Source organism: Monodelphis domestica, chromosome 1, assembly GCF_027887165.1.
Source record: "Monodelphis domestica isolate mMonDom1 chromosome 1, mMonDom1.pri, whole genome shotgun sequence".
NCBI lineage: Eukaryota > Metazoa > Chordata > Mammalia > Didelphimorphia > Didelphidae > Monodelphis > Monodelphis domestica.
In genome coordinates this window covers 116,457,609-116,481,091 of record NC_077227.1, presented here as the reverse complement: position 1 = coordinate 116,481,091, position 23,483 = coordinate 116,457,609, and the positions used below count along the sequence as shown (strand labels likewise).

The following is a 23,483-nucleotide window of genomic DNA, read 5'->3' as shown; positions in this document are numbered from 1 at the left end:
ATCTTATGTCAAATAAACAGAGGCAAAACAAATCCAGATGTTGGCTTTGACCTGAGATCCTACTGTTAGGCATATGCCCCAAGGAGGATAAAGGCAGACACCAACATATTAATAAAAACACTTTTTGTAGCATCAAGGAACTAGAAATAAAGATGATTCCCATCAATTGAGGAAAAGCTAAACAAATTGTAGTACATGGCTGCAATGGAATATAACTGTAGTTTAAGAAATGTCTATAAACAACTCAGAGAAACATGGGAAAACATATGAACTGAAGCAGGAACAGTAAATGAAACTTGGAAAACAAAATACTGAATGAGTATAACAATGTGAATTGAAAGGAAAAAAACCCCTGAAATTGAACTATTATATAATAATGAAAAAGCTTGGCCTGCAAGATGAGAAAATGTCCCACCTTCCCATCTCAAAGAGGTAGGGCACTACTGCATTTACCATTAGACCCAAATATGTTGGATAGTTCTCCTAAACTATTTTTTGCTTTCTTTTTCATTCCTTCTTATAAAGGATAACTCTCAGGGTAGAGGATGAGGGAGGGGTAGATCCATTTGGAAATGAAGTTGATGTAAAGATACAAGAGCATTAAAAAAAATTGGCTTCTATTACCCTGGGCCAGTTGTGGGCTTCAGTTTTAGAAAAGGAAAGAATTTAGAGATCTCATCCCAAAAAAATCATTTAATTATTGGAAAATTTGTGTCTCCAAATTCTACCCATCCAGTGCAGTTGGAGCCCTCCAATTAACAACCCATAACTAACAACCTATATCATGTATTTTGGTATGTATGGTTAGTTTTGCACCCATACCCTTCCCATTTCATTCATTCATGGTTTTCTTCCTTCAAGACCTAACTCTGGTGCCAGCTTCTCCATTAAGTTTCCCATTGATACTCCCCATCAGAGGGTGGAATTTCCTGCTTTCTTCTTGAACCTCTCCTAAAAACTCAATATATCCTCCCTTTCATTCTAAATGTTAACAAATGTTTGCCAAATTGAATAGAATCAAATGCCTGGCATTGAATCTCTTACTAGATTGTAAGCTCCTTGAAGGCAAGGATTTTATTAGTTTTCACATTCTATTCCCTGTGGCTAGCATAGCACCATATTGGTACAAGCTGGCAAGATTAGGCCACTTCCCCTAGAATAGGAGTTCACTTTTTTCAGTCATGGACCCAGATGGTGGTTCCATAAAATAACTGATCCCATCTAAAAATGTTATTAAGTGATACAAGTTCACAGACTTCCTGAACTCTGTCCATTGTCTCCTTGGGGGTCCACGGACACAAAGTTAATATAGAGAGAGAGGAAAAAAGACAGATAAAACAGCTGGAATGACTGGTTAATTCATAAGGTGTAAACAATAGGCATTATAGAAATGCCTTCAATCTAGGTACATTTTTACCTGGTTCTTACTGATGACTAATATATGTAAAAGTACCTGGGTTTTGCTCCCCCAGACTGGCCTATGAGAAAAGCCTGTCTAAGCAGTTTGTTCATTCTCAAATATGGAGGAATCTATCCTGGGGGCCTTGGGTTGAAGCTCTTCAAAACAATCTTTAGTCCTGGGGTAGGGCTGTCTGGCTGTTGGCAATACATCATATTCAGGAGTTCTACCTCTCCCCCCACCCCTCTGCTTTTCGGAAGATGTAAGATTAATCCAGAGAAGACTGCCTTACCAAGGGCAATTTTACTTGTCTGAGTTTTAGCTTCTTTGCTTACAAAATGGAATGGTGTTAACTCTTATCTTAGTTACACAGCAGGGAGAGTGCCTAAAAATGCTACAGAAGTTGGAGCTAACATTGCTAAGGCCATCTCCAACCTGAAGCTTTATTGGATCCTCCTTGTGGATTCTTGCCTGTGTCGAGGGGTCAGAGGAAGTCTATAGGGAAGACAGCAGATCTGAGCCTTTGGGTTATGGCTGAGGGAGGGGCTGCTTCTGGGGATTGCTCAGGACCCTGATGTGGGTCTCTCCTCAGGGACACAATAAATTGGAATCCTTTGCCTTTGCAGCCTCCAGTTTTCTTCTTGTGAGTGAGGGGGTAGGTATATTTCTCCCCTCCCCACCCCTCAAATGAGTTTAGCCTTCTCAAGAAAGGCCCCTTGAGCCCCTACTGTCCCACAGCCTTGAATGTGTTCTGTGTGCACTATCTTGTGCCCATCCTGTAAGCTCTGTATCACTAAGCTTAATGGACAGTAGAGACCATGTGGGACCCATGGCAAGTGTTCAGGAAGGGCTTTCTACTGGTAAGGAAAGGGACAAGGAAGGCTCTGACAACTGAGGGGATACAATCAAAGCAGCTTTATTTTACCCTCCAGTATTTCAGTGCATCAAACAGCAGAATCCAAAGGGTGAGAGGCAGCCAAAGAAGGAGGCCTGAGGCACATGGTGAGGAGCTTAGAGGAAGAAGAGCCGAGGACCTTAAGAGTTCCCTATCCCTGGGGGCTAACCTGTAGAGGACAGAACAAGGGCAAGTCCTCTCTTCTCTTACGCGCTCCCCACATCCCAGAGCCCCTGGGGCCACAGAATGGAAGGTCTAACAGTCCTCTGGGCCCACAGGATGCACGTCCCGATGATCACCTATGACTACATGACAAGCCATCAGTCCAGAGAGGGGAAAGGAGGCAGTGTGTGGACTGAGACCTCGGATTCCTGGGCACTCGCACAGACACCCCTGCAGCCCAGGGAATCTGTTCTCTGGAGGAAGGAGGAAAAAGTAACTTGCCCAGCCCAACTACTGAGCGTACTTGATAGAAGAGATCCTAGTCTCCATTATTCTCTATAGCCTGGTGCCTCCCTCATCCTCCCTCACTGACCAGGGATATGGACTGAGCACTAGCCAGATCTTGTCTAACTCTAACAGAACTGGAGAGAGGCCTAAGGAGGGTGAGAGCAGGACCACAAAAGAGAGGAGAAAAGAACACTTGTGGGTGCCTAGAATGCTGGTGGAAAAAGGGTAGAGGATGCAGAGTCCTTTCTCTTTCACCCTCTTTGAAGGCTGCAGAGGGGATGAGGCTGGGAGACAGTGGAGTCTAAAAGGAATCTAGGATGGGCTGAAGGAAGCAAGCCAAGCAGAAAAGGTAAAGGATGGGATGAGGATCTGCCTTTACAACACACAGCCAAGCCAAGTCAGCTCTCACACAGGCTGGGGAAGGGGCCCCACTGGATCGACACCCACCCATGTCTAGGATCTAGGACAGGGAGTCTGGAGATACGGGAGAGGAAGAGAGACTGAGGGGGTGAGAGAGGGAAGGTGGGACACATGCCATCTATCCATCCATCGCCATCTATCTCAGCACCTCATCAGTCTCCCAACCACAGAAAGAGGGACAGGAGGACATGGTGGCCCATCTCACTGTCCCCCTTGAAGCTTGTGGGCAATGGTGAGGATGGTCTTCAGGGCAGGCATGAAGCCAGACACCTCACTAAAGCTGCTGCTGCTCACCACCTGGGTGTGCACCACCAGGGCCTGCTCGTAACTACCAGTATCCACACATCGGGAGACCTCATGGAGCCCAGCCAAAACGTTGGGAGACAGCTGTGAGGGGACAGAAGGCAACACTGGGTTAGGGTCAGTGGGCTTCAGGGGAAGACACTGGCCCTCCCTATGTGGCTAGGAAATGTAGCTCAAGAAGAAAAAAAGGGGAGGTACCCACCATTCCCTCCTGCAGCTTCTCATACAGGTATTCCAGTCTCAAGGCCACTTCCTCCAGCTTCCGTTTTGTCTTCTGAAAGTAAGGGAAGAAGATGTATGGCTGGGATCTGGCTAGGGACCAGCGTCGAAAAGCTCTTTCCTCCACCTTGTTACGGTCAGTCGATCAGTCAGGGTGGGGCCTGAGCTGCCCCTGACCAAAGGTCTCACTGTGAGCAACCTTTGCTCTCTTACCCTCAGGGATTAGCCTTTCCAGATCATGAAAGGAAGTCGAGGGGCTGAGCGGGGCCCTGCTGCTGGGGGGGAGGATAACCTGGAGCCTGTCCTTTGGGGAGGGAGAGGAGGGCAGGGTCTCCCACCTCAAGGTCATACGCACAGGGTCAGAGGCTGACAGAGCACAGCGCTGGAGAAGGGCTTCGAAGCTTGTCTTGAGGGGCCGGTGCTCTGGGGGGATCTCCTTCTTCCTCACTGGTTCAGGTGGCAACTGCTGTAGCTGCTGATAAATGAGACAGACAGACGGACCAGTCAGAGGGTTTGGTCAGTCCAGACAGGACCACAAGACATAGAGACCAGGCCGTATCAGCAGACAAACTGTTTCTATCCCACATTCCCTGAGGACTGACTCCATGGTCCCCACAGTGCCACTTTGATTCCTCTGGGGAAAGGGGGGCTCTGGCCCACCAGAGAGTGAAGTAAAATGTAAGGTCTCTGTGCACAGGGGCATTGGGGGAAGAAGCCTCCCCCTTCGCTCCTCTTACTTGTAGACTAAGCTCTCCTGGAGCTCCTGGGGGAGCCTGACCCATGCCAGAGAGAGGAGGGCCGGGTGAGCGGACTTCTCGAGGATTAGGGGGCAGATTCCCAATAGGAGCAGTGATGGGGGCTGGAGGAGTAAACATCTCAGGCAGCTAAAATGAAGCATATGAAAGGTTGCAGGCCCAGTTAGGAGATTCCTTGGGCTCTTATGGAAGTTTGAAGAGTAAAAGAGAGTGAGAGCAATTGAAGCAGTGGGTGGGTAAATGGGTTTGTGGTGTGTGTGGGGAAATGAGTGGAGCCAGGGTGCTTGTGGAGGGGGTGGGCAGAGTGGCTAACCTTTGTTCTTTGGAGGCCTCCCTTGGAAGCTGAGGTATCTCTGCAGGGTTCCCGGGGCCCTGTGAGGCATGGAGGGATAGAAAGGAAGAAAAATAAGGGACTATGGTCCATCAAGATGAACAGACCTTCCCCTTCCCTGCCAGCTAGACCAATGCATAGTTATTCATCTTCAACCATTTCCCCTATGTAAAATTCTCTAACTCCACGAGGCTCCAGATAGTGATAGAAGGTAGACTGCTTCAGAAAGGAGCTTTCTGAGGGAGACCTGACTGATGGGAGAAGCCCTGTGGGAAGGAGACACAAGGGACGAAGAAGGAAAAAGTAACTGACCTGTCTGGGGTTCCAGGATGCCGGTGGCTGGCAAAGTTCTAGAAACGGGAGCACCAGGCCCTCCAGAAGGACATGTCATAGGGAAACTAATGGGAGGAACCGGAGGTTGGGAGCCAATGGGGGGTGGGGGGGCAGGCCCTGGGGACCAGGCGGGAAGGGAAGTGGATGGGCCTGGGGCCCCTGCTAGGAAAGTAGAGCCCGGAAATGACACTGTCTGAGGAGCCATTGGTGGAGGTGGCCCAGGGAAAATCTGGGCACCTGGGAAGCCCAGAGGACCGGGGGCCTGGGTCTGCTGCACTCCCAGCAGCTGTGGCTGAGGCAGAGCTGAAATGGAAATGGGAGAGAGGTCAGGTGACCCTTAGAGCCCTGACCCAGACAAAGGAGACTTAGGACATGAGCCCAGAGAGTAGTCAGAGAGGGGAATGGGAGAATGGCACCTGTCATGAGCAGGCCAGAACTCAGCCAACTTCTCCTACTTCTCTATTCCTATCAACTCACTCACCTGTCCCTACTCTAGGACCTGGTGGGGGAGGTGGAACCAGCCGAGGGCCTGCTGCCTTAGAGTCCCTACTGGTCTGGGTTCTGGGGTTCTGATAGGTGTTTTGGTGGGTGAGGGCCAACGGCATCGTTGCTGAGGGCTGAGACATGAAGACCCTGGGTCCTGGGGGTGGAGCTGGGACCTGCAGAGAGAGGGGGATCCACACATGAGATGGAAGCCAGGCGATTAGGGAGGAGATAGAGGAGGAAACAACTCCCCATTTTCTATTGGTAGAAATGATCCTTTGCTATTATAAGGCCAGCCAGGAGATGGCTATGATTATTAATCCAATCTGGGCCTTGGGAGGGGAAGGGTATTCTCTCACTTAGGGGTTCTCAGCATGTCCCTGATACCCCCTCAAGATCTGAGATCCACTGTTTGCAGGAGTTAGACCTAAAAGGGGCCTGCAGAATGATCACCACTCCTTGGTTTACAAATGAGAAAACTGAGCTGTAGAGTTTAAAAGATTTTCCTAAGGTCATAGGAGGCGAGGAAGCAGCAGAACTGGGATTCTAACCCTGCTCTTCTGTCCCTAAATGCAAATTCCGTTCCACATATGTGAACCCACCACACACGCTTCTTCATCCCTATCCCACTGCAACCAAAGCCTTACCTGCTGAAGGGGCCGGAATCCTGCAGTGTGGGGCTGAGTTCCAAGGCCTCTAGGTTGGGGAGAGGATCTCACAGGGATCCGGGGAAAGGGGAAAGGAGGGGGCTGCTGATTCAGGAGTCCAGGCCCCTGGGCATGGAAGAGGCGATCTCTCAACCGTTGGACAGGAGGCTGCAATATAAACAACATGGAGAGATGGAACAAAAGCCCAAGCTTACTGACCTCCTAAGTTCATCCATCTTTTCCTCTATCCCTCCCTCAGCCCTCCTCTGCCAGGGGCTCACTCACTTGAGTACAGTGGCTTGGGAGATAGTTCATGGCAATGGCAAGGCTGCCCTGTGCTGCCAGTAGGCTGGCATACTGAGTAATTCTGTCGGCTGTGACAGGACCAGAGATTGCCCCCTCTGGGTGCTGGAGCAACTCTGGGCTCTTACTAAGAACCATCACCTTCTCCATCAGGTCCTTTAGTGACAAGAAGAAAAAGGATAAGGGTAAGAAGCCCTTCCCGTCTGACTAGCTTCCAGGGACTCAACATCACAGAGCCTTCCCAGAGAGTATGGTTGGGGTATGGCCTTCACACCAAGCCCCGATATCTATGGGGAGGCTATTCCCCACAGAAAAAAGTTGGTGATCCTCTGACTCTGGCTACCATCTTCCTTTGTGTTCAACCTGCTCAGACCCACCCAAAACAAAGCCATCCTCTTCCTTCATTACAATCCTGCCTCTCCCTAAGAAGGCTCCAAACCCTGAGGGCCTCGCTAGTCGCTAGTCCTAGCTTTTCTGATCCTTTGCAGCAGATCCCAGATCATCAGTGCCTGCCTCAGTATCCAATATCCAGGTATCTCATACCTGCAAAGCCATGGGTGAAGAAGTCTGGTGGATTTTCACCCAGCACTCCACTAGCCGCTCCACATTTCCTGAGCAGACGTAACAGAGGCAGGCTTCAGCAGACAATGTTCCCCCACCCTCCTGCTCTAGGCGGGTTCCCAGCATATCTGCAGGGAAAAGGATATTTCGCTAATACTGGAAATCCAAGCTACCTCATTCTGCCTCTCTTCCAGGAGGAAACCTGGTAACCAGATGGCATAGGCTCCATGGCTGGACAGGGAGGCATGGCACACCTTGGATATGGAGTGGCAGTTAGACAGTACTAGCCTGCCTCATTTGACCAGGGAGATGCAGTATGAAGAAAGGAGGCTCAAGGCAGAAGGAAGAAGACTGGGCATACCTACCACAGAGCTGAGAGAAGTCTTGGTGGCCACAGTGTGTCAGCAGCAGGGCCAGAGTCTCTTTCCAGTTCTTCAGACTGCATGAACATACTATGTTCTTCCACTTCTGCTCCACCATGCAAGCCAGAAGCTACAGAAAAGTAGAGAAAGGCTTTTAGCTCTGAGGCTTAAGGGCACAGGGAAGTGAGTGTTGGGAGGAAGGGATCCCCGAACGGCCCAGTGGCTGGGAAAGACCATGTGCAGGATGCACTGCTCACACTATAATATTATCACACATGTCCCAAGTCTGTGTCTCTCCTCCCTGGTGACTGATACATACTGAGGCAATCCTGGACTTCTTCTGGGCAAAGTAGCGCTGCTGAGTTTTCCGCAACAACTTATCCCCACCAATTCCAGCCAGGATGATGGCATCTGCAAACCTTTCCTCCTTCAGACAGAGTTCCACAGCATGGCCCAGTTCTCCCAGCAGCAGAGCCTGGCTTAGCAGCCCATCAGTGTCTAAAAGGACCAACCTTCTTCAGTCAAATCATAGACCCAGGGCTTTGTTTCATTCCCAAGATTCTCTTCATAAACATAGGACCTTGTTCCCTTTCCCACCAGAACCTGTAACTCACACCAACCACAACTACATAGAAGACCCCTTACAATGTCCACCAGACCCAAGCCTCCCATTATCCCCCCTCTAAAATATAAGACCCATAGCTCTCATCCCCTTACCCAGCTATAGAACCTGCAACCTTCATAATTCCCCTTACTTGACCCTCTACTCTTATCCCCCTTTGGAGTTTGCCCAGGAATATTCCAGCTTGGGGAGGAGCCTGGACAGCACTAAAACTGTATATTTGGTGAAAGAGAGCATTCAATTGGTGTTAGAGCCTCTTTGTCCCTCTGACAGGAAGTCAGAAGGACTGAGAGAGGACACTACATGCACTGGTCAAGCCAGTATCTTCTATTAAGCCCTTCCCACCAGGCAATGGATGAACCCACCCTGGAAAACCATCTCAAAGGAAAAGTTCAGACAGTGAGACAAAGCAGGAGAAAAAGTGAAGTTGATGGGAAGTGGGAAGATACTCTTTGTACCCAGGAAATGTCTCGCACATGACCTCTGCTCAGAGGTGGCCCCTCCTCCCCCATGCTCCATATAGGAGCATGGGACTTATTGCCTGGGTTTGCACAAGCCTGGACACAGTTCTCCCCCAGATGGGGGCACCTTCTGTGACAGGGATCTCCAACGGGGTCATGTTCTGAGGGACAAGCTCATCAAAGAAGGCAGAGGACGCAGCAGATTCCTCCGAAGAGCGTCTCGAGCCCTATACCAGGAGGGGGAGGATGGAGAGAGGTGACAACCCAGGGTCTGTGCTCTAGGACACAGGCTCTTGGCTAGCTAGGGGAGCCCCTCTGTGAGTCCATTCCCTTATCTATACCCTCAGGGGAGAGGGTGGGAAGGGAAAGGATGAACCAGCTAAGGCCCAACCCCACCTTGGGTTCTACAGGCACCTGAGGAGCCAAGTACTATAGGGAAGGTAGCCCAATGTCCCAAGACTGCCCTCCCATGTGCCTTGAGAATGTCCAGGAAGGGCTCCCACCACACCTGCCTGCAGAAGGCTTGTCTGTTCCAGTGGAGGTCACCTCCTTTGGGGTGAAGACTCTCACCTACTTCTGAACCACTCCTCAAACATGTGGCCATCTGCAGGAAGAGAGCTTTGAGTATCTTCTCAGACTAAGCCCTCTGCCCTCTATTGTACACAAGGACATGGGATAAGAACTGTGGTGTGTGCTGGGGGAAACAACGGGGCTGCAGGTTATGTTCTCAGATGGGCTCACACCCCACTGCCTTGAGGCCTCACTCCCTCTGCTTGCCCATCAAGACTCCATGAATCTTTTGAGGGACCTGTCTGGGAACCTTTGGCCATCGTTTGGCCTCCAGAGTCTAAGGGATGAAAAGGACCCAAACCCAGGGGACTAGGAAGGAGCCCAGTTTCTGTGTTTCTTCTGATAGATTTTCTTGCTCCCTGAAATTGGCACAGGTCTCTGAATTGGAGAGCAGCTCACCTTCTCGTACAGCTCCTCCTTACTATATCCTAACAGCTTGAGGAATTTGGTCCTGGATTCCTTTTCCAAAGTGACCTAGGGAACAGAAGTAAAGTCAGTCAATTAATGACTGGACCTCTCCTGAATCCCACTTAGGAGGAGATATTCCAAAAAGTTCAAGGTTCTCTGTATTCCTGAAATGGCTTGGGCTGAGGTCTTAATCGACTTATGTGAGCAAAGGCAAAGGCCAACTCTCCTCTAATTTGGTGTCCTGCTCTGAATGCATGAGAACAGACTTCCCTTTAAATGCCTGGAGACTGAACTCTTTCTGAGTTGTTTGACACCCAAAGTCATTGAGTCTCATTTTGAGCCACTCTGTTACTCAGACCTCATGCTCTCCACACAGTGAAGGGGGGACTAACCCATTTTCTGCTGCCCTCTGATAGAGGCCAAGCTTCCTTGGGCTCTTTCCAATCTAGGCTTGCTACAAACTTTCCCTATTTTCCTAACTTGGTTCTTTGCACTTCATTTGGTCTGCTCAGCATGACTCTAACAAGAGCTCCTCCTGTGCCCTCTTTCCCTAGAGACGGTAACCTAGATTTAGTTACAACTGAGACTGATGCCTAGTGATCAGCTGTCACCCAAACCAACCTCTGATGTCTCAGGAAGACCCAGCTTTTACTGAAAAAAATCGAAGCCATTTGCCAAGAGCTCCTTCTTGTCTCTTCTTCCTCATCTCCTATCATTTGGGTGCCTTCTTTTATTTTTGTCCCCTTCACTTCCACTTCACATGATAAGGTAGCCTAGCTCCTTACCAAGGTTAATCTCTACATGTTCAAACAGTCCTATCCCATCCTGACTCCTCCAATAGACCATCCCATCTGTCATTCCAACCCTTTTACTTACTTTCAATCTCTCTGTCTTTTGGCTTCTTCCCTATTGCCTACAAACATGCCCATGCCTCCTTTATCCTCTCTTGAGCCTTCCATCACCACTGACTAGCATCCTATATCTCTTCTGCCCTTTATAATAACTAAACTCCTCTAAAAGAGATGCCTCCATTTTTTCTCCTCACTTTTTTAACGTCTTTGGATCTTATTCTACCAAAACTGCTCTCTCCGAAGTTACTAATTGTCTCATAGTTACCAAATCCAATGGTCTGTCTTCTATTCTTTTCTCTATGACCTTCCTGCAGCCTTTGACACTATTGATTACACTTTCTTCTTTGAGCCTCCCTTCTCTCTAGGTTTTCAAGATACTACTACCTCCTTGTTCTCATCCTACTTATATGACTGTTCCTTCTCTGTCTCCTTTACGGGATCTTCTCCCAGATCATGCTCTCTAATCACAGGTGTTCCTCAATATACTGTCTTTGGGCTCTCTTCTCTTTTCCCTCAATAATGTCATTTGGTTATCTCATCAGCTTCCATGGATTTAATTACAATCTCTCTATGCTGATGATTCTAAACCTACCTAGTCTGACTCAATCTCTTTACTGATTTTCAATCTTACATCTCCAACTACCTTTCAGATATCTCAACAGGGATGTCCAGTAGACTTCTTAAATTTAAAATGTCCAAAACAGAATTCATTATCTTTCTATCTATACCTTCCCTACCTCTTACCTTCCCTATTATTGTAAAGGGTAGCACTATCCTCTTAGTTCCTCAGTCACAAAACAGAGGAGGAATCCCAAATTTCTATCTTTCATCTCCCACATCCAATCTATTGCCAAGGCCTATTGATTCCATCTTCACAACATGTCTTGAATGCCTCTCCTTCTCAACTCTGCCACTGCCCTTGCCCTGTTGAGGGCCCTCCTCACCTCCTGCCTGGACTATTGCATCATCCCACTATTCAATAAACTCCACAGACTGTCCATTGCCTCCAAGAGCAAATGCAAAATGCTGTTTGGCATTCTAAGTCCTTCCTAACCTCATTCTCTTCTGCCTTTCCAGTCTTCTTATATCTTATTCCTCATCATGCCCTCTTCAGTCCAATGACATTGACCTCCTGCTGTTCTATAAATAAGGCCCTCCATCTCTTGGCTTGGGGTTTTATTTTCCTGGCTGTCCCTCATGCCTGGAACAGTCTCCCTCTTCTATTCTGACTATTGACCCCTCTAGCTTCCTTTAATTCCCAACTATAATTCCTTCTTTTACTGGAAACCTTCCCCAACTCCTCTTAATTCTAGTATCATCCCTTTGTTAATTATTTCCTGTAGCTTGTTTGTACATATTTGTTTGCTAGTTGTCTCCCTCATTCAATTGTGAGCTCCTTGAGGGCAGGTGCCTCTTGTCTCTTATAGTATCCCAAGTGCTTAGCTTAATAAATATTTGCTGATTGATTGATCTCCTGCTCCTGTGTTTTCTCCCCAGAATCTATCCCTCTTAGTCTCTAGTTAACATTATTCATCTTGTATAACCACTTATCTCTGGCCTCTCCACTACTACCTTTTCATTCTTCCAGTCATAAAAGTATTATGTAAAAATATTCTACATTTGAAGGAAAGACCTGGAATCCTTTTCTCCTGGAATCTTCTGCCTTGCTGTTCACCGTTGCAGACTCTCCTTGACCCTCCACCATCTCTCCTAACACCTCACCCTCAGTCAGTGTAGCAGCTTCTCATTCCCAGATACCATTACTAGTCTGTGCCTAGTGCATGACTAGGGAGCTAGCCTAGAGGTGAAGCCTCTAAGCAGACATGGGCATCCACTGAGCCTCATACCTTTAGGAATTGCCAGATGTCCTTCTCAGAGGGCAATGAAGCTCGCTGGATCTGGCTTTGACAGTAATTCAGGAGACTATCTGACCCTAAAGCCTCCTGTAGTTCCATGGACCGTGCCAACAGCTCAGACTCTGTGGTAACTTGACTGATGAAGATGAGGCGAGAGACAGGCTGTGGTAATTGCTGGGTTGGGGGTCTGGGCAGACCAAAGGTGATCAGTTTTCCCCCAAACTGTAAAAATAGAAGAAGAAATGTCACATGTAGTCTACTCACATGCTAAAGGTCAGAACATGGTCTGTGCCTTGTTCTCCCCTCTTCCAACCACCACCAAAGAATACAGTACCTCATTGAGGGAAAAGAGTCACTGTTAACCATGCATTTGAATTCCAGTTCTGCCACTTATGTGACTCTGGAAAAGTTACTTCACCTCTTAGACCTGCGTTTCCACACTTTAAAATAAAAGACTGGATAGTCTTGATGTTTGCTTCCATCTCTGAACTCTAATGACCTGATGAGTAAGAGGAGCTTGGGACCATTAGAGAAGGAATGGGGAGCCAGAGAGATAGGCTGCTTAATGCATTTGGGCAGACTGACCTGAAGAGAACTCCCCAGGCTTCAGGCCACTGCTAGATCCCTAGGGAACATGCCTTCTCCAAACAGGAGTCGCTTGAGAAGGGCGAGTCCTTCTAAGTTGTGCTACTCAGTGTTCCAGACTTCACTACAGACATTTGTTCACTAAAAATATCACCATCCTCATCATCCTGGCTGGAAATCCTTGCTGTCACCTTCAAGTCTTCTCTCTCCTCTCCCTACTTCTCCAGGCTGTCATTTCTTCCTTCAGATCTTGGACACTTTTCTTACCTCTTGCTCCCCCCAATGCCACCATTAGTTTTGGTTCTCATCCCTTGCTCCTGGTCACTGCAACGGTTTCCCAAGTGGCTGCTCTGCCTCTAGGCTCTCCCTAGGCCAAGCTGTCTTGCACATCAGTGTCAAATTAACATCCCCTACAGCACACAGAGTCCTGCCACTACTCTCCTCACATATCGTTCTCGCTGGACAAAAAAGGAAAGCCAAACTCCTCTGTCCACCAATCAAAATCTTTCTTTTCAGTGTTGTCTGCTCTCCCATGGGCACCCTTGGCCTTTTGGCCCCAGAGTTCACAAGACTTACTCATGCATCTGGTCCTTCCTCCCCACAAAGGGTGTTCTCTGATCTTCTCCTTGCCCTTCCAAACCCTTCCCATCTTTTAAGCCCCAGAGGAAGGGCCATCTTCTTTATGTCTTCTTTGACTCACTAGCCTGTATCAACCCCCTCTCTCTTGACTCCTATGGGTCCTTATTTTGAATCAAAGTTTGGATACTTAGCTGTTACATTTGTATTCCAGAAAAGGCTAGAAAGGAATATATTTGCATTGATCTTTACAATTTACAAATGTTTGGTTATTTAAAACCTTTACTTTCTGTCTTAGAATTGATACTGAGTAGTGTTTCCAAGGAAAAAGAGGGACAAAGGCTAGGAAACAGGGCGTAAGTGACTTGCCTAGGGTCACAAACCTAGGAAGTGTCAGAGGTCAGATTTGAGCCCAGGACCTCCTGCCTCTAGATCTGGCTCTCAATCCACTGGGCCACCCACCTGCTGCTACAAAGTGTTTTACAAGTCATTATTTCATTTTATCTTCATAAGTCACCACATAACACAGTAGAAAGGGTGCTAAATCTGAAGTGAGAAGATCTCTGGTTCAAGTACTAGATCTACCTGAGGGTCACAAAGCAAGTTGCTTAACACCTTTAGGTCCCCATTTCCTCATCTGCAAAATATGGAAGTTGAACTAGAAGACCTCTACAATCCCTTCTGGGTGGAAACCCATGATCCTGTGACCTGAAATAGGTAGAATAAGCATTGCTACTTCCATTTTACAGGTTCAGAAACTGGCTTATCAAGGCTGCTCCATCCTCTAGACAATGTCATCTTCAATAAAAGGTCTTTGGGGGAAGGAACCCCATAGGCCTCTGTTTCCTCCAAAGCACCCAGCAGGGATTTCATAGGAACATAAGACTGAAAGGAAAGTGAGCTAAGCTCATTCATTTTACCAATGAGGACACTGAGGTCTAAAGAAGTGATTTGTACAAGATCGCATGTGAGACAGTTTACTCCTGCTCATTGATCCCTCTATATGCATGCATGCACACACACCCTCTCTCTCTGTCTCTCTATTGACAAGAGAAGAATAGAACTTACTGCAAATGAGGCACCTGTTGGCCGACGGATCCATTTCGGGGGCTTCTTCAATGGAGGAATTAAGTTGGTATGGGCCACCTGCTCTGGTACCTCCAGTGGAGGAAGAGGATGGCCAGTGCCAAACGGATCAAGGCTACTGAAAGAAGATGAGATCTGAAGGCAGAAGCATGGATGAGTCACTAGCATGAAGCAAAGGATCCAGCCAAGGCCCCAAGTCACATAAATGCCAACCTACAGCAGCCTGAGCTGCCCTCAAGAGTCCTGGCTTCTATAATATGTAGCTGAGAGAAAAAAACAGAGTCCACTGCAAGTCAGGGTTCACCTTGGGATTTGACCCCAATGATGTTCCCTGCAGGGCATGACAGCAGGGGTGCTAGGGCCTTCACTTCTTTGATAGGCCTCATGAAAGAGAGGATTAGAAGCTGCCAGGCACTCTATAAACATAAAAACAGCAGCAGCTCACATTCATTGACTGCTTTAGGGTTATAAACACACCTGTACAAAATAGTCCTTAAAGTAAGGAATATTAATATCTATCACAAGGATGGATATTAGAAGTGTTATTCTTTTCCCGATTTTATATATGAGAAAAGGAAGACCCTGTGAACCCCAAGGATCACAGGTAAGTTAATAACAAAGTCAGAGCCTAAACCCCAGGTTCTTGACTCCAGGACCCGTGTCATTCTCATGGTGCTGACTTGCCAAGTCTGCCCCTCAAAATGCTGGCCATGTCCAACCTAAGCCATAGATTCCAAAACAACTGGCCCTGGCTGCCTGCTCCGGTCACAGTCCCCCCTAGAACCTACCATCCCCACCCTTTGCTTTCACCTTGTCAGCTTGGGTCTTCTGCTGGGCTTCCCAGTTTCCTCCCATGACTGAGTACAAACTGATCCAGCCATTAAAGGTGGCAGCTGAGAACACTGGAGGGTTCCGCGGACACCACTGGACATCAAAGCACCATCGGTTCTGTGTGGGCAGCTTATATACCACCTAATGTAGGGAGATCCAGTCATCATGGTTCAGCCCCCAGCAAGGCAGGCCTGAGCACATGTCTCAAACAGAGCTATCCCTCCTGCCCCAGCATCCCCAAAGTCAAGCTCTAGTGGCTCTTCAAAGGTCTAGCTCCCCGGGCATCACCTTCTACCTCCTCCAACTTCCCTCTCTTGTCCTCTACTACCCACTCCTGGGGCAGTGTGAAATTGAAATGTACTCCACCTTACTTATTCTTTAGAATTTTAGCCACCAGGAAAGTATACACCCCCATTTAAGGATTAAGTGTGGAGGAGGAAGGTCTATGACCCATGTGTACTAGTGACAAATCAGAAACAACTGACTGCCCCCCAGCACAGTCTAAAGTCAAGTTTAAGCCACCATTGGTACATGTAAGACATAGGAAGTAACGCAAAGAACTGCCTTTATATTTTGCGGTCACTTCCTGTGAGGAGGTCTTGGCCTTGGAACTTGACTGGGGAGGAGCTTGGGCTTGAGATCTCAGACTGCTTCCCCTTGGACTGCCATGTGGTGAGTGAAAAAGCTGATTCCTTTTCCTTGGCTTTCTGGAGGCACCAGCCTCTGGAGAGGCCCCTCATCTTGGAAGAGGCCTCATAATTGGAAGCTGGGTTAAATTTAATCCTCTGCCACCATCACCACCCCCCTGCTGAGGCCTCTGAATTCCTGCTTGGTTCAGACCAGGCTGGAGCAGTTATTTCTCTCTTTCTCTCTCATTTCCTTAATGTCTTTCCTCTACTGTAAATAAACTACCATAACAGGCATTCTGACTTGAGTAATTCATTGGGATTTAGTAATTAAATCCCTGGTGATCAATTCAAAATATATTCCATCCAACCATAAATTTTACCCCTTATAGCAGCCCCTGCCCACCTCTCCACTTCCTAGGTTCCAGCACAGGATCTGATTATCTTTGGCGCTACTGAGCAGTAGCTCTGGGTCGGCCTGGCTCCATGACACTGACAGCACTCCCCTAAAAAGTCCAGAAGTCAGAAGTCACTCCATTATGGCATCTGTTTCTCTCCTGAAGGATATGCTAATGCAAAAAGTACCAATTAAGACTGCCTAAATAGATGGCATCTATTTAGAATGAGGTCTAGGGCTACTGTCTATCCCTAGGAAGGCAATGAGAACTTGGTTTTTGTCTTGTGAAGGAAGGTTCAACGGCCAAATATGAGTGATTTGGCTATGTGTGGGCTATAGGGTGGCAACAACAGTTCTTGGGGCATAGCTTTTCAGGAAGGTGCCAGCTGTTGTAGGGGGTCGAGGTTTTGGAATCTCAATTTTAGTTGTTGCTAAGTCTTGGGGAACATAAATAAAAGCCTGAGGGAATCTCCCAAAGAGGATAACTGCTGACCTAAATAGTCTCAATGACCCCTGGCTGCTCTTGGAGGCCACAACTGACTAATGGTTGACTAAGGCCTTCAGTGCCAATTGTAGCCATGCACTATGAGGCTCACAAAACCCATGAGGACCAAAGAGGATGGCTAGAATCTCAAACTATTTTCCATAATCCAGGTCTGCAGCAATCTTTCAGGGACCTATGGTCTCAGAGCTGCAGGAACAGGGTCAAGAACCCAGGTCAGCTACCTCCCAACAACAAAGATGGAAAGTCTGGCACTACCTGCTGTGGCTGTCCAGAACTCTGAGTGGGGATGAGGCAAACCGTAGGTCCCACATTTGGATCACTGGGAGACGATCATCCTCAGAGCACAGCACCAGCTGCGTAGCCACTTCTGGATGCCAAGCCAGGCCTGAGCAGTGCATCTGAGGGTCAAACAGGTCCCACCTTATACTGTGTCTGACCATTCCATGTTTAACCCCAGCCAGGCTGTGAGCTCCCTAAAGTGAGGGCATTGCTTCTTTGGTCTCTTCCATGGAGACATGCCTGATGCCAGCCATATGCTAGGCACTAGTAAAGCCTTGCTGGCTCATGATGAAGGAGGGTAGAGGCTGAGTACCAAGCAGGGAGGTGGGCCACCTGGGGGGCACTCATGCACAGGTGTTTGGCTCAGCCTTATTCAGCCTTGTGCTCTCATTAGGTAAACTAAAGATACTGCCAGGCCCAATCCCAGCAAATGCAATCAGAGGATGTGATGAGGACAGGAAGGGATAGGGCAGAAATACAGGATGGAAAAGGAGCTGCAAGAACCAAGACATCCAATTCAAATATTTATGAAGCAGGTCTGGGGGCCTGTCCTTAGGATGGCTGCATGCAGCAAGTCCTTTGGGGCTTTGGTACTGCTGGGAATGGGAAAGGGTATGTTGGGCTTTGTCACTGCAGCCCTGGCTTTATCTCAATGTGCCATTAATTAATCCTGCAATTACAAACAGTCAGAGGGAGTCAAGGGCCTCTGACATAGAAGAGCTCATGAATAGTGGTGTCTCCTTTGACTGTGAGGGGCTGAGGGGAGACAACAGAAGGGAGTAGGTGAAGCAGGAGGAAAATAAGGGATACAGAAAAATGAAAGAAAAGCCAGGGGGGACTACAAAGGGGGATACCTGCTCCCAAGAGTTTAAAATGTAATGATGAGGGGGCAGCTAGGTGGCTCAGTGGATAGATAACCAGGTCTGGAGACAGGAGGTCCTGGGCTCAAATCTAACCAGACACGTCTTAGCTGTGAGACCCTGGGCAAATCACTTAACCTTCATTGCCTTGCCCTTACCATTCTTCTGCCTTGGGGAACCAATGCTTAGTATTGTTTCTAAGACAGAAGGTAAGGGTTGGGTTTTTTTAAATGCTGAGGGTATTCAGAAGGAGCTATTCTGCAGGCAGAAAGTGAGAGGGTCAGAGGTCACCTGACAAGTCCCGGTCTATGAGCAATCATTTAACCTCTTTGTGGCTCAGTTTCCTCATCTATGACCACTGAAGTCATGAGAGTGAATGAGATTGTCAAAGCAAAGGTACTGATATAAAATAGATCCAAGGACAGAACCTCATGGGAGTCCAGTTTACATTTAAGTTAACTTTAAGAGGAGGAGCCAGTGAGAGGTACAGAGAGAGGGCATTCAGGGGGGTGGAAGGAGAGCGTGAGGCACTTCCATCACTCACCTTATTGCTGTGGTCGCTGACCTTGATAATGGGCTCATTCTTCCTGAGGTCCCACACCACAGCCTTGCCACTGGGATGAGCAGAGGAAAGGATGTGCTGGACTTGCTGATTCCAGGACAGTGCACTAACATCTTCTGGAGGCTGCTGAGGCAGAGATGTGCCACTGTAGGGCCCAGCACCCTTTCTTTCAGGCTATAAGGTGCCTTTGCTCTAGTTTACCAGAGAGAGGCCAAGAGCAGGTGTAGACTGGGACACCATCCCAGAAAAGTCACAGGGAGCAAAAGCAAAACTTTTAGGAGAAGCCCTTTGGGAGCTGTGGAGCTGCTGAAAAGGGGGGTTGTTAGGCTTTTGTCATTTGGACCATCCTGGCTCCATCTTAATGTGCCACTGACCATTAGTTAACTTGGCAATGATAATAGGTCAGGGAAAAGCCAAAGGCCCCAGACAAAAAGGCTTTTTCAGCAGTTATGGCCCTTCTGACCATGCCCAAGGTGGGTTAGGGGATGTATAATGGCCAGATAGCCAACCTTCACACCACAGGGAGAATGAAAGAGAGAAAATCATGAGAAATATTCAAGGAGAAACTCAAGCTAGAAAACACCTAGCTGACAATGCCAATAAATTCAAACACAACTTACCTCACGATACTGCAAGCACAAGGGAGGGAGGGGACAGGAAGTAAAGAGAAGACAATTACAGAGTGACAGGCAGACAAAAACAGACACAGGCAGGCAGGCAAAAGTATACTTCTGAATGGAAAGCTTGCATTTCCCCCTTCCTAGAGAAGTCAGAAACTCATGACAGGAATATCAATGCACCCTCCCTGCCTGATATAGGGTTGGGCGCCTCCCTCCTTTTCCAAAAGACCCTTGAAAAAAGTCCTGGGCAAGAAGGACAGATGACAGTCTCAACTTTGCTTTGCTTCCTAACTCTCTCCCTTTCCCTCCCAAAGACTCTTTCCCCAGCTCTCTACCTACTCTACCTAGAAGATTAAGAAAGGTACTTGAGAAAGAAAGTTCTCTGCTCCCTTCAAGGGAGTACCATCTGGCAATCAGTTTCACCCCTTCCCTTTAACCCTTCCCCTCTGAGCTATCATCATTTTACTACCATTGGCTTTTTTTGTTATGGAGCCTCAGTGCCCCCCAGTGGCATAATCAGGAGCAACCTAGCTCCCAGCTTCCCACACTGCAGCCTCACCTGAGACTTGGATCCTGGCATCATTGGCACGCTAAAATTATTCAAATCCCAAATGAAGATTTCTGAATCATTTGCTCCAGAGGCCAGAAGGTTGCTCTGTATGAAAAACAGAAACATAGTGGCCTCCCCATTCCCAGGGAAAAAGAAAAGACAAATCTAGGCCCCTAGCACAGAAGGTATTTATACTGAGGGGGGGACCAAGGCCTGTCTAGGAACACCCAGCAGAAAATGCCCTTCCCAATTAGATATTAGTGGATGAATTGAAACCTAATGGGGTTTCAACAGCAGTTGACTGCAGGCATACCTGGAAAGGATTAAAGTCAAGGGCTCTGACAGCGCCTGTGTGCTTCTCCTTCTGAGCAATGAGAGGTTCCTTCCCAGAAGTCAGGATTTGGGATACGCTGAACAGGGTGAGCACACCATTGTCCCCTCCACCTGCAATGACCCCTGGGTCTTCAGGAGATCCACTGCTAAAATTCCCCCAGATCAGCTTGTGAAACCTACAAAGAGAGGATCTTGTCATATTGGCATAAATTCAGAGCTATAGCATCCTGCAGTAACTAGAACAAAGCATCAATCTCTCACCATTCATGGGAATCTTTATACCCTTATACTCAACACAAACTCACACTTCAACACAGTGATTCTACTTCCTGCCCAGGCCTGCCAATCCAGTCAGCCCCTTCTCAGGCTGTTTAAGACCACTTCCTTACCCCTGGAGGAAGTAGAGGGCTATGGCCTCTGGGCCAGAAGAAGAGTCTACCTTTTCTCCAATGCTTAGCAGATTGCCTGGAATGTAGCAAGGACATAATAAATGCTTTTTATTCACTCAAAGGGATGGGCTACTTCCCCACAAAGAAAACAAATTTTCCTCTCTTTTCCTGTTCTGGTGTATCATCACCATCTTCACTGCCCATATTTATATATCACTTTCTGATTTGTAAAACACTCCCTATGACAATCCTCTAAGGGAGGTAGAACAGGTATTAAACATATTTTATAAAGAAATTAAGTCCCTAAAAAGTTACCTGAGTGGCTCAGGGACACACAGGTAAATACTAGCTGTATGACCTGGATACATAGCTTTAACCCTATGGGCCTGTTTCCTCCTCTGTAAACAGGAAATAATCTTTAAGGTCTCTCCCAATTCCCAGTCATATGATCCTAGGAAGTATCAGGACTAAGTTTCAAACCCTAATCTTCTAGATCCAAAATAAGAACTCTTCCTGGTACTCTGGGTCCAGTAACAAATCCCAGTCTGTATGAAAATACTTCTCTTGATAAAGGAAGGTCTCATCTTTGAGAGAGAAGCAGCTACAACATTTGTCCAAAGTCTCTGCCAGTTGCTGCGTGCCCCCAAAGGTCACATTCTCTGGTAAAGACTCAGCGAAAGAGTCACATATACAGCCCATTCTGTAAAGAAACCAGACTTCTGAGACCCTTTTGTGAAGGCCTTTTTCAGGTCTAACAAACTATCTCCTATCTGAAAGTATGATGGGTTAGAGTAAGCACCAAATGATAACAATTAAGAATTAATGAGATTCACCTATAAGCCTCTTATCTTCTGGCTCCTTTCTAGCTGCCTACAAACATATTTTTTAATTCTTAAGAAGCCTTTACTTAACCCTGTCATGCTTTAAAGCTACAATTTTTTGTATCTTTGGAACTTTGGAAAAAGCTATTTACATTCAATGCCTACATTTCCTCACTTTCACTCACATTTCAACTTAATAATAATAGCTAGCAATTATGCACCAGGCACTATGCTAAGTACTTGAAAAAAGATTATCTCATTTGATTCTCACAACTCTGGGAGGTACATGCATTCCTATCCCATTTTACAGTTGAAGAAACTAAGGCAAATAGAACTTGCCCAAGGTCACATACTTAATAAGTGAATGAGACTGAATTTGAACTTGGGTCTTCTTGACTACAGGCACAGTGACTTCTCCATTATACCACTTTTCAATCTGGCTTCTTACCCCAGCTCTTTACTGAAATGGTTCTTTCCCAAGTTACCAATGGTTTCTTAACTGCCAAATATAATGGTCTTTTCTCAAGATCCAAAAAATTTGTAGTAGCTCTTTTTGTGCTGGTAGAGAATTGGAAACTAAAGAAATGCCTATTAATTGGGGAATGGCTGAACAAGTTATGATATATGGATGTGATGGAATATTATTGTGCTATAAAAAATGATGAAGGACATGGTTTCAGAGAAATAAGGGCAGACATGTATGAACTGATGCAGAGAAATAAGCAGAACCAAGTGAACATACATTAACAATATTTTAAAGACAAATAACTTTGAGAGACTTGAGAACTCTGATCAACACAATGAATAGCTATAATTCCAGGGGACTCAAGATGAAACATGCTAATACAGATGTGATGAACACAGAGTGTAGACCAAGATATATTTTTCTGAATATAACCAATGTGGGAATTTGTTTTACTTGACTATATATGTTTATAACATGAGGTTTTGTTTTTCTTGTTCTTGCAATTGGAGAGGGGTGGGGATTGAATAGGAGAGAGAGAAGGCAGATATTTATTTGAAAATAAAAGGTAATTAAAAATTTTAAAATAACATCTTTCACTTCAATGGTCTTTTCTCAGTACTTTTCCTTACTGACTTCCATGCAGCTTTTGATAATACTGACCACATTTCTTCTCCCACAACCTCTTCTTCTCTTGCTCAAATGTATCAAACATCCTTTACTAAGTTATCTGTTCCCTTCTTGAAGGGGGAAACTATTTTTTCATTTCACCTTTACATGCCAGAGCACAATGCCTGACACATAGTGTATAATTAACGTTCATTGAATTGAAGCTTGTTTCCTCATTGGTGGAAACATATTAGAGTACCTACCTCACAGTGTGGTTGTGAGGCTCAGATTAACTACTTTAAATATATAAAGCTCTTTGTAAATCTTAAGTGCTATATAAGTAAAAAGCAGCTAGATGTTGTAGCAGAAAGAGCACTGAATCAGAAGTCAAGACGATCTGAGTTCAAATTCCACCTTAGATAATTACTAGCTGTGTGATCCTGGTTAACCCAGGTCAGCTTCAATTTCTTTATCTGTAAAAAGGGATTAATGATAGTGCCTACCTCCCAGGGCATTTATGAGGAAAAAATAAGATAAAATATCTACAGCTCTTTGTAAATGTCATGTAAAAGTTATCTATTTATTACCAAATGGGTGTTTACTTCTTTAAAATGTTCCTCTACATGATTACTTATTTTACTATGTAACATTAGCTGTTTGCCTATTTTAATGAAGTTAAATTTAAGTTTATTTTATTTAAAAAGTAGAAGCAATGGAAAATTCATGCTTATTCTCCAGACTTCAGGTAAAGTAGTTAGTGGAGGCATTACAAAACATAAATCAAAGTTTTTGTTACCACAATGCCCTATGAAAAGTACTAAACTTAAAGCAAAACCCACAATGACAAATAAGAAGAGGTAATAATTTTCCTAGGAGAAAATAAAATTTTAAAACATCTGAAGAGGTGGTATAATTGACAGTGAGATAAATTCTCATTAGAACAAAGGTCAAAATCAATTCTAAATTAGAAGAAAGAATAAAAATGAGAAGAGACAGGCACGAAGTTGAGGCCATTCCATCCAACCTGACCTATTTAAATAAGTTGTAGGTGACTAAAAGTTAAAAATGGATAAAAGATCAGACAATGACACAATCTCACCATCTCCCAAGTTTATTGATAAAAATTTGGGAATAACCTCAGCCAGCAAATATCTGACGTCCG

At 46.3% G+C, this 23,483-nt stretch overlaps 1 protein-coding gene across 6 annotated transcripts in view; it reads right to left on the bottom strand.

The window, feature by feature from the left end:
* Window positions 1-2,299: 2,299 nt before the first annotated feature.
* SEC31B (SEC31 homolog B, COPII coat complex component) overlaps window positions 2,300-23,483 on the bottom strand; it is a 30,503-nt gene continuing 9,319 nt past the window's right edge. For 2 of the 6 annotated variants that reach the window (XM_007479208.3, XM_056805471.1), the window contains 23 exons: window positions 20,020-20,215; window positions 19,716-19,811; window positions 18,519-18,662; window positions 17,091-17,233; window positions 16,340-16,439; window positions 15,287-15,448; window positions 14,459-14,611; window positions 12,221-12,451; window positions 9,514-9,588; window positions 9,053-9,148; window positions 8,672-8,771; window positions 7,781-7,959; window positions 7,465-7,591; window positions 7,082-7,227; window positions 6,521-6,694; window positions 6,236-6,403; window positions 5,587-5,764; window positions 5,085-5,408; window positions 4,755-4,813; window positions 4,424-4,570; window positions 4,042-4,161; window positions 3,670-3,741; window positions 2,300-3,551 (listed from right to left, as the gene is read on the bottom strand). In XM_007479208.3, coding sequence (XP_007479270.2) covers window positions 3,366-3,551; window positions 3,670-3,741; window positions 4,042-4,161; window positions 4,424-4,570; window positions 4,755-4,813; window positions 5,085-5,408; window positions 5,587-5,764; window positions 6,236-6,403; window positions 6,521-6,694; window positions 7,082-7,227; window positions 7,465-7,591; window positions 7,781-7,959; window positions 8,672-8,771; window positions 9,053-9,148; window positions 9,514-9,588; window positions 12,221-12,451; window positions 14,459-14,611; window positions 15,287-15,448; window positions 16,340-16,439; window positions 17,091-17,233; window positions 18,519-18,662; window positions 19,716-19,811; window positions 20,020-20,215 — 3,376 coding nt within the window. In that variant the 3' untranslated portion in view covers window positions 2,300-3,365. Of the gene's footprint in view, window positions 3,552-3,669; window positions 3,742-4,024; window positions 4,162-4,423; window positions 4,571-4,754; window positions 4,814-5,084; window positions 5,409-5,586; window positions 5,765-6,235; window positions 6,404-6,520; window positions 6,695-7,081; window positions 7,228-7,464; window positions 7,592-7,780; window positions 7,960-8,671; window positions 8,772-9,052; window positions 9,149-9,513; window positions 9,589-12,220; window positions 12,452-14,458; window positions 14,612-15,286; window positions 15,449-16,339; window positions 16,440-17,090; window positions 17,234-18,518; window positions 18,663-19,715; window positions 19,812-20,019; window positions 20,216-23,483 lie in introns of all 6 variants that reach the window. The other 4 variants (XM_007479209.3, XM_056805475.1, XM_056805466.1 and 1 more) reach the window with 4 other exon arrangements.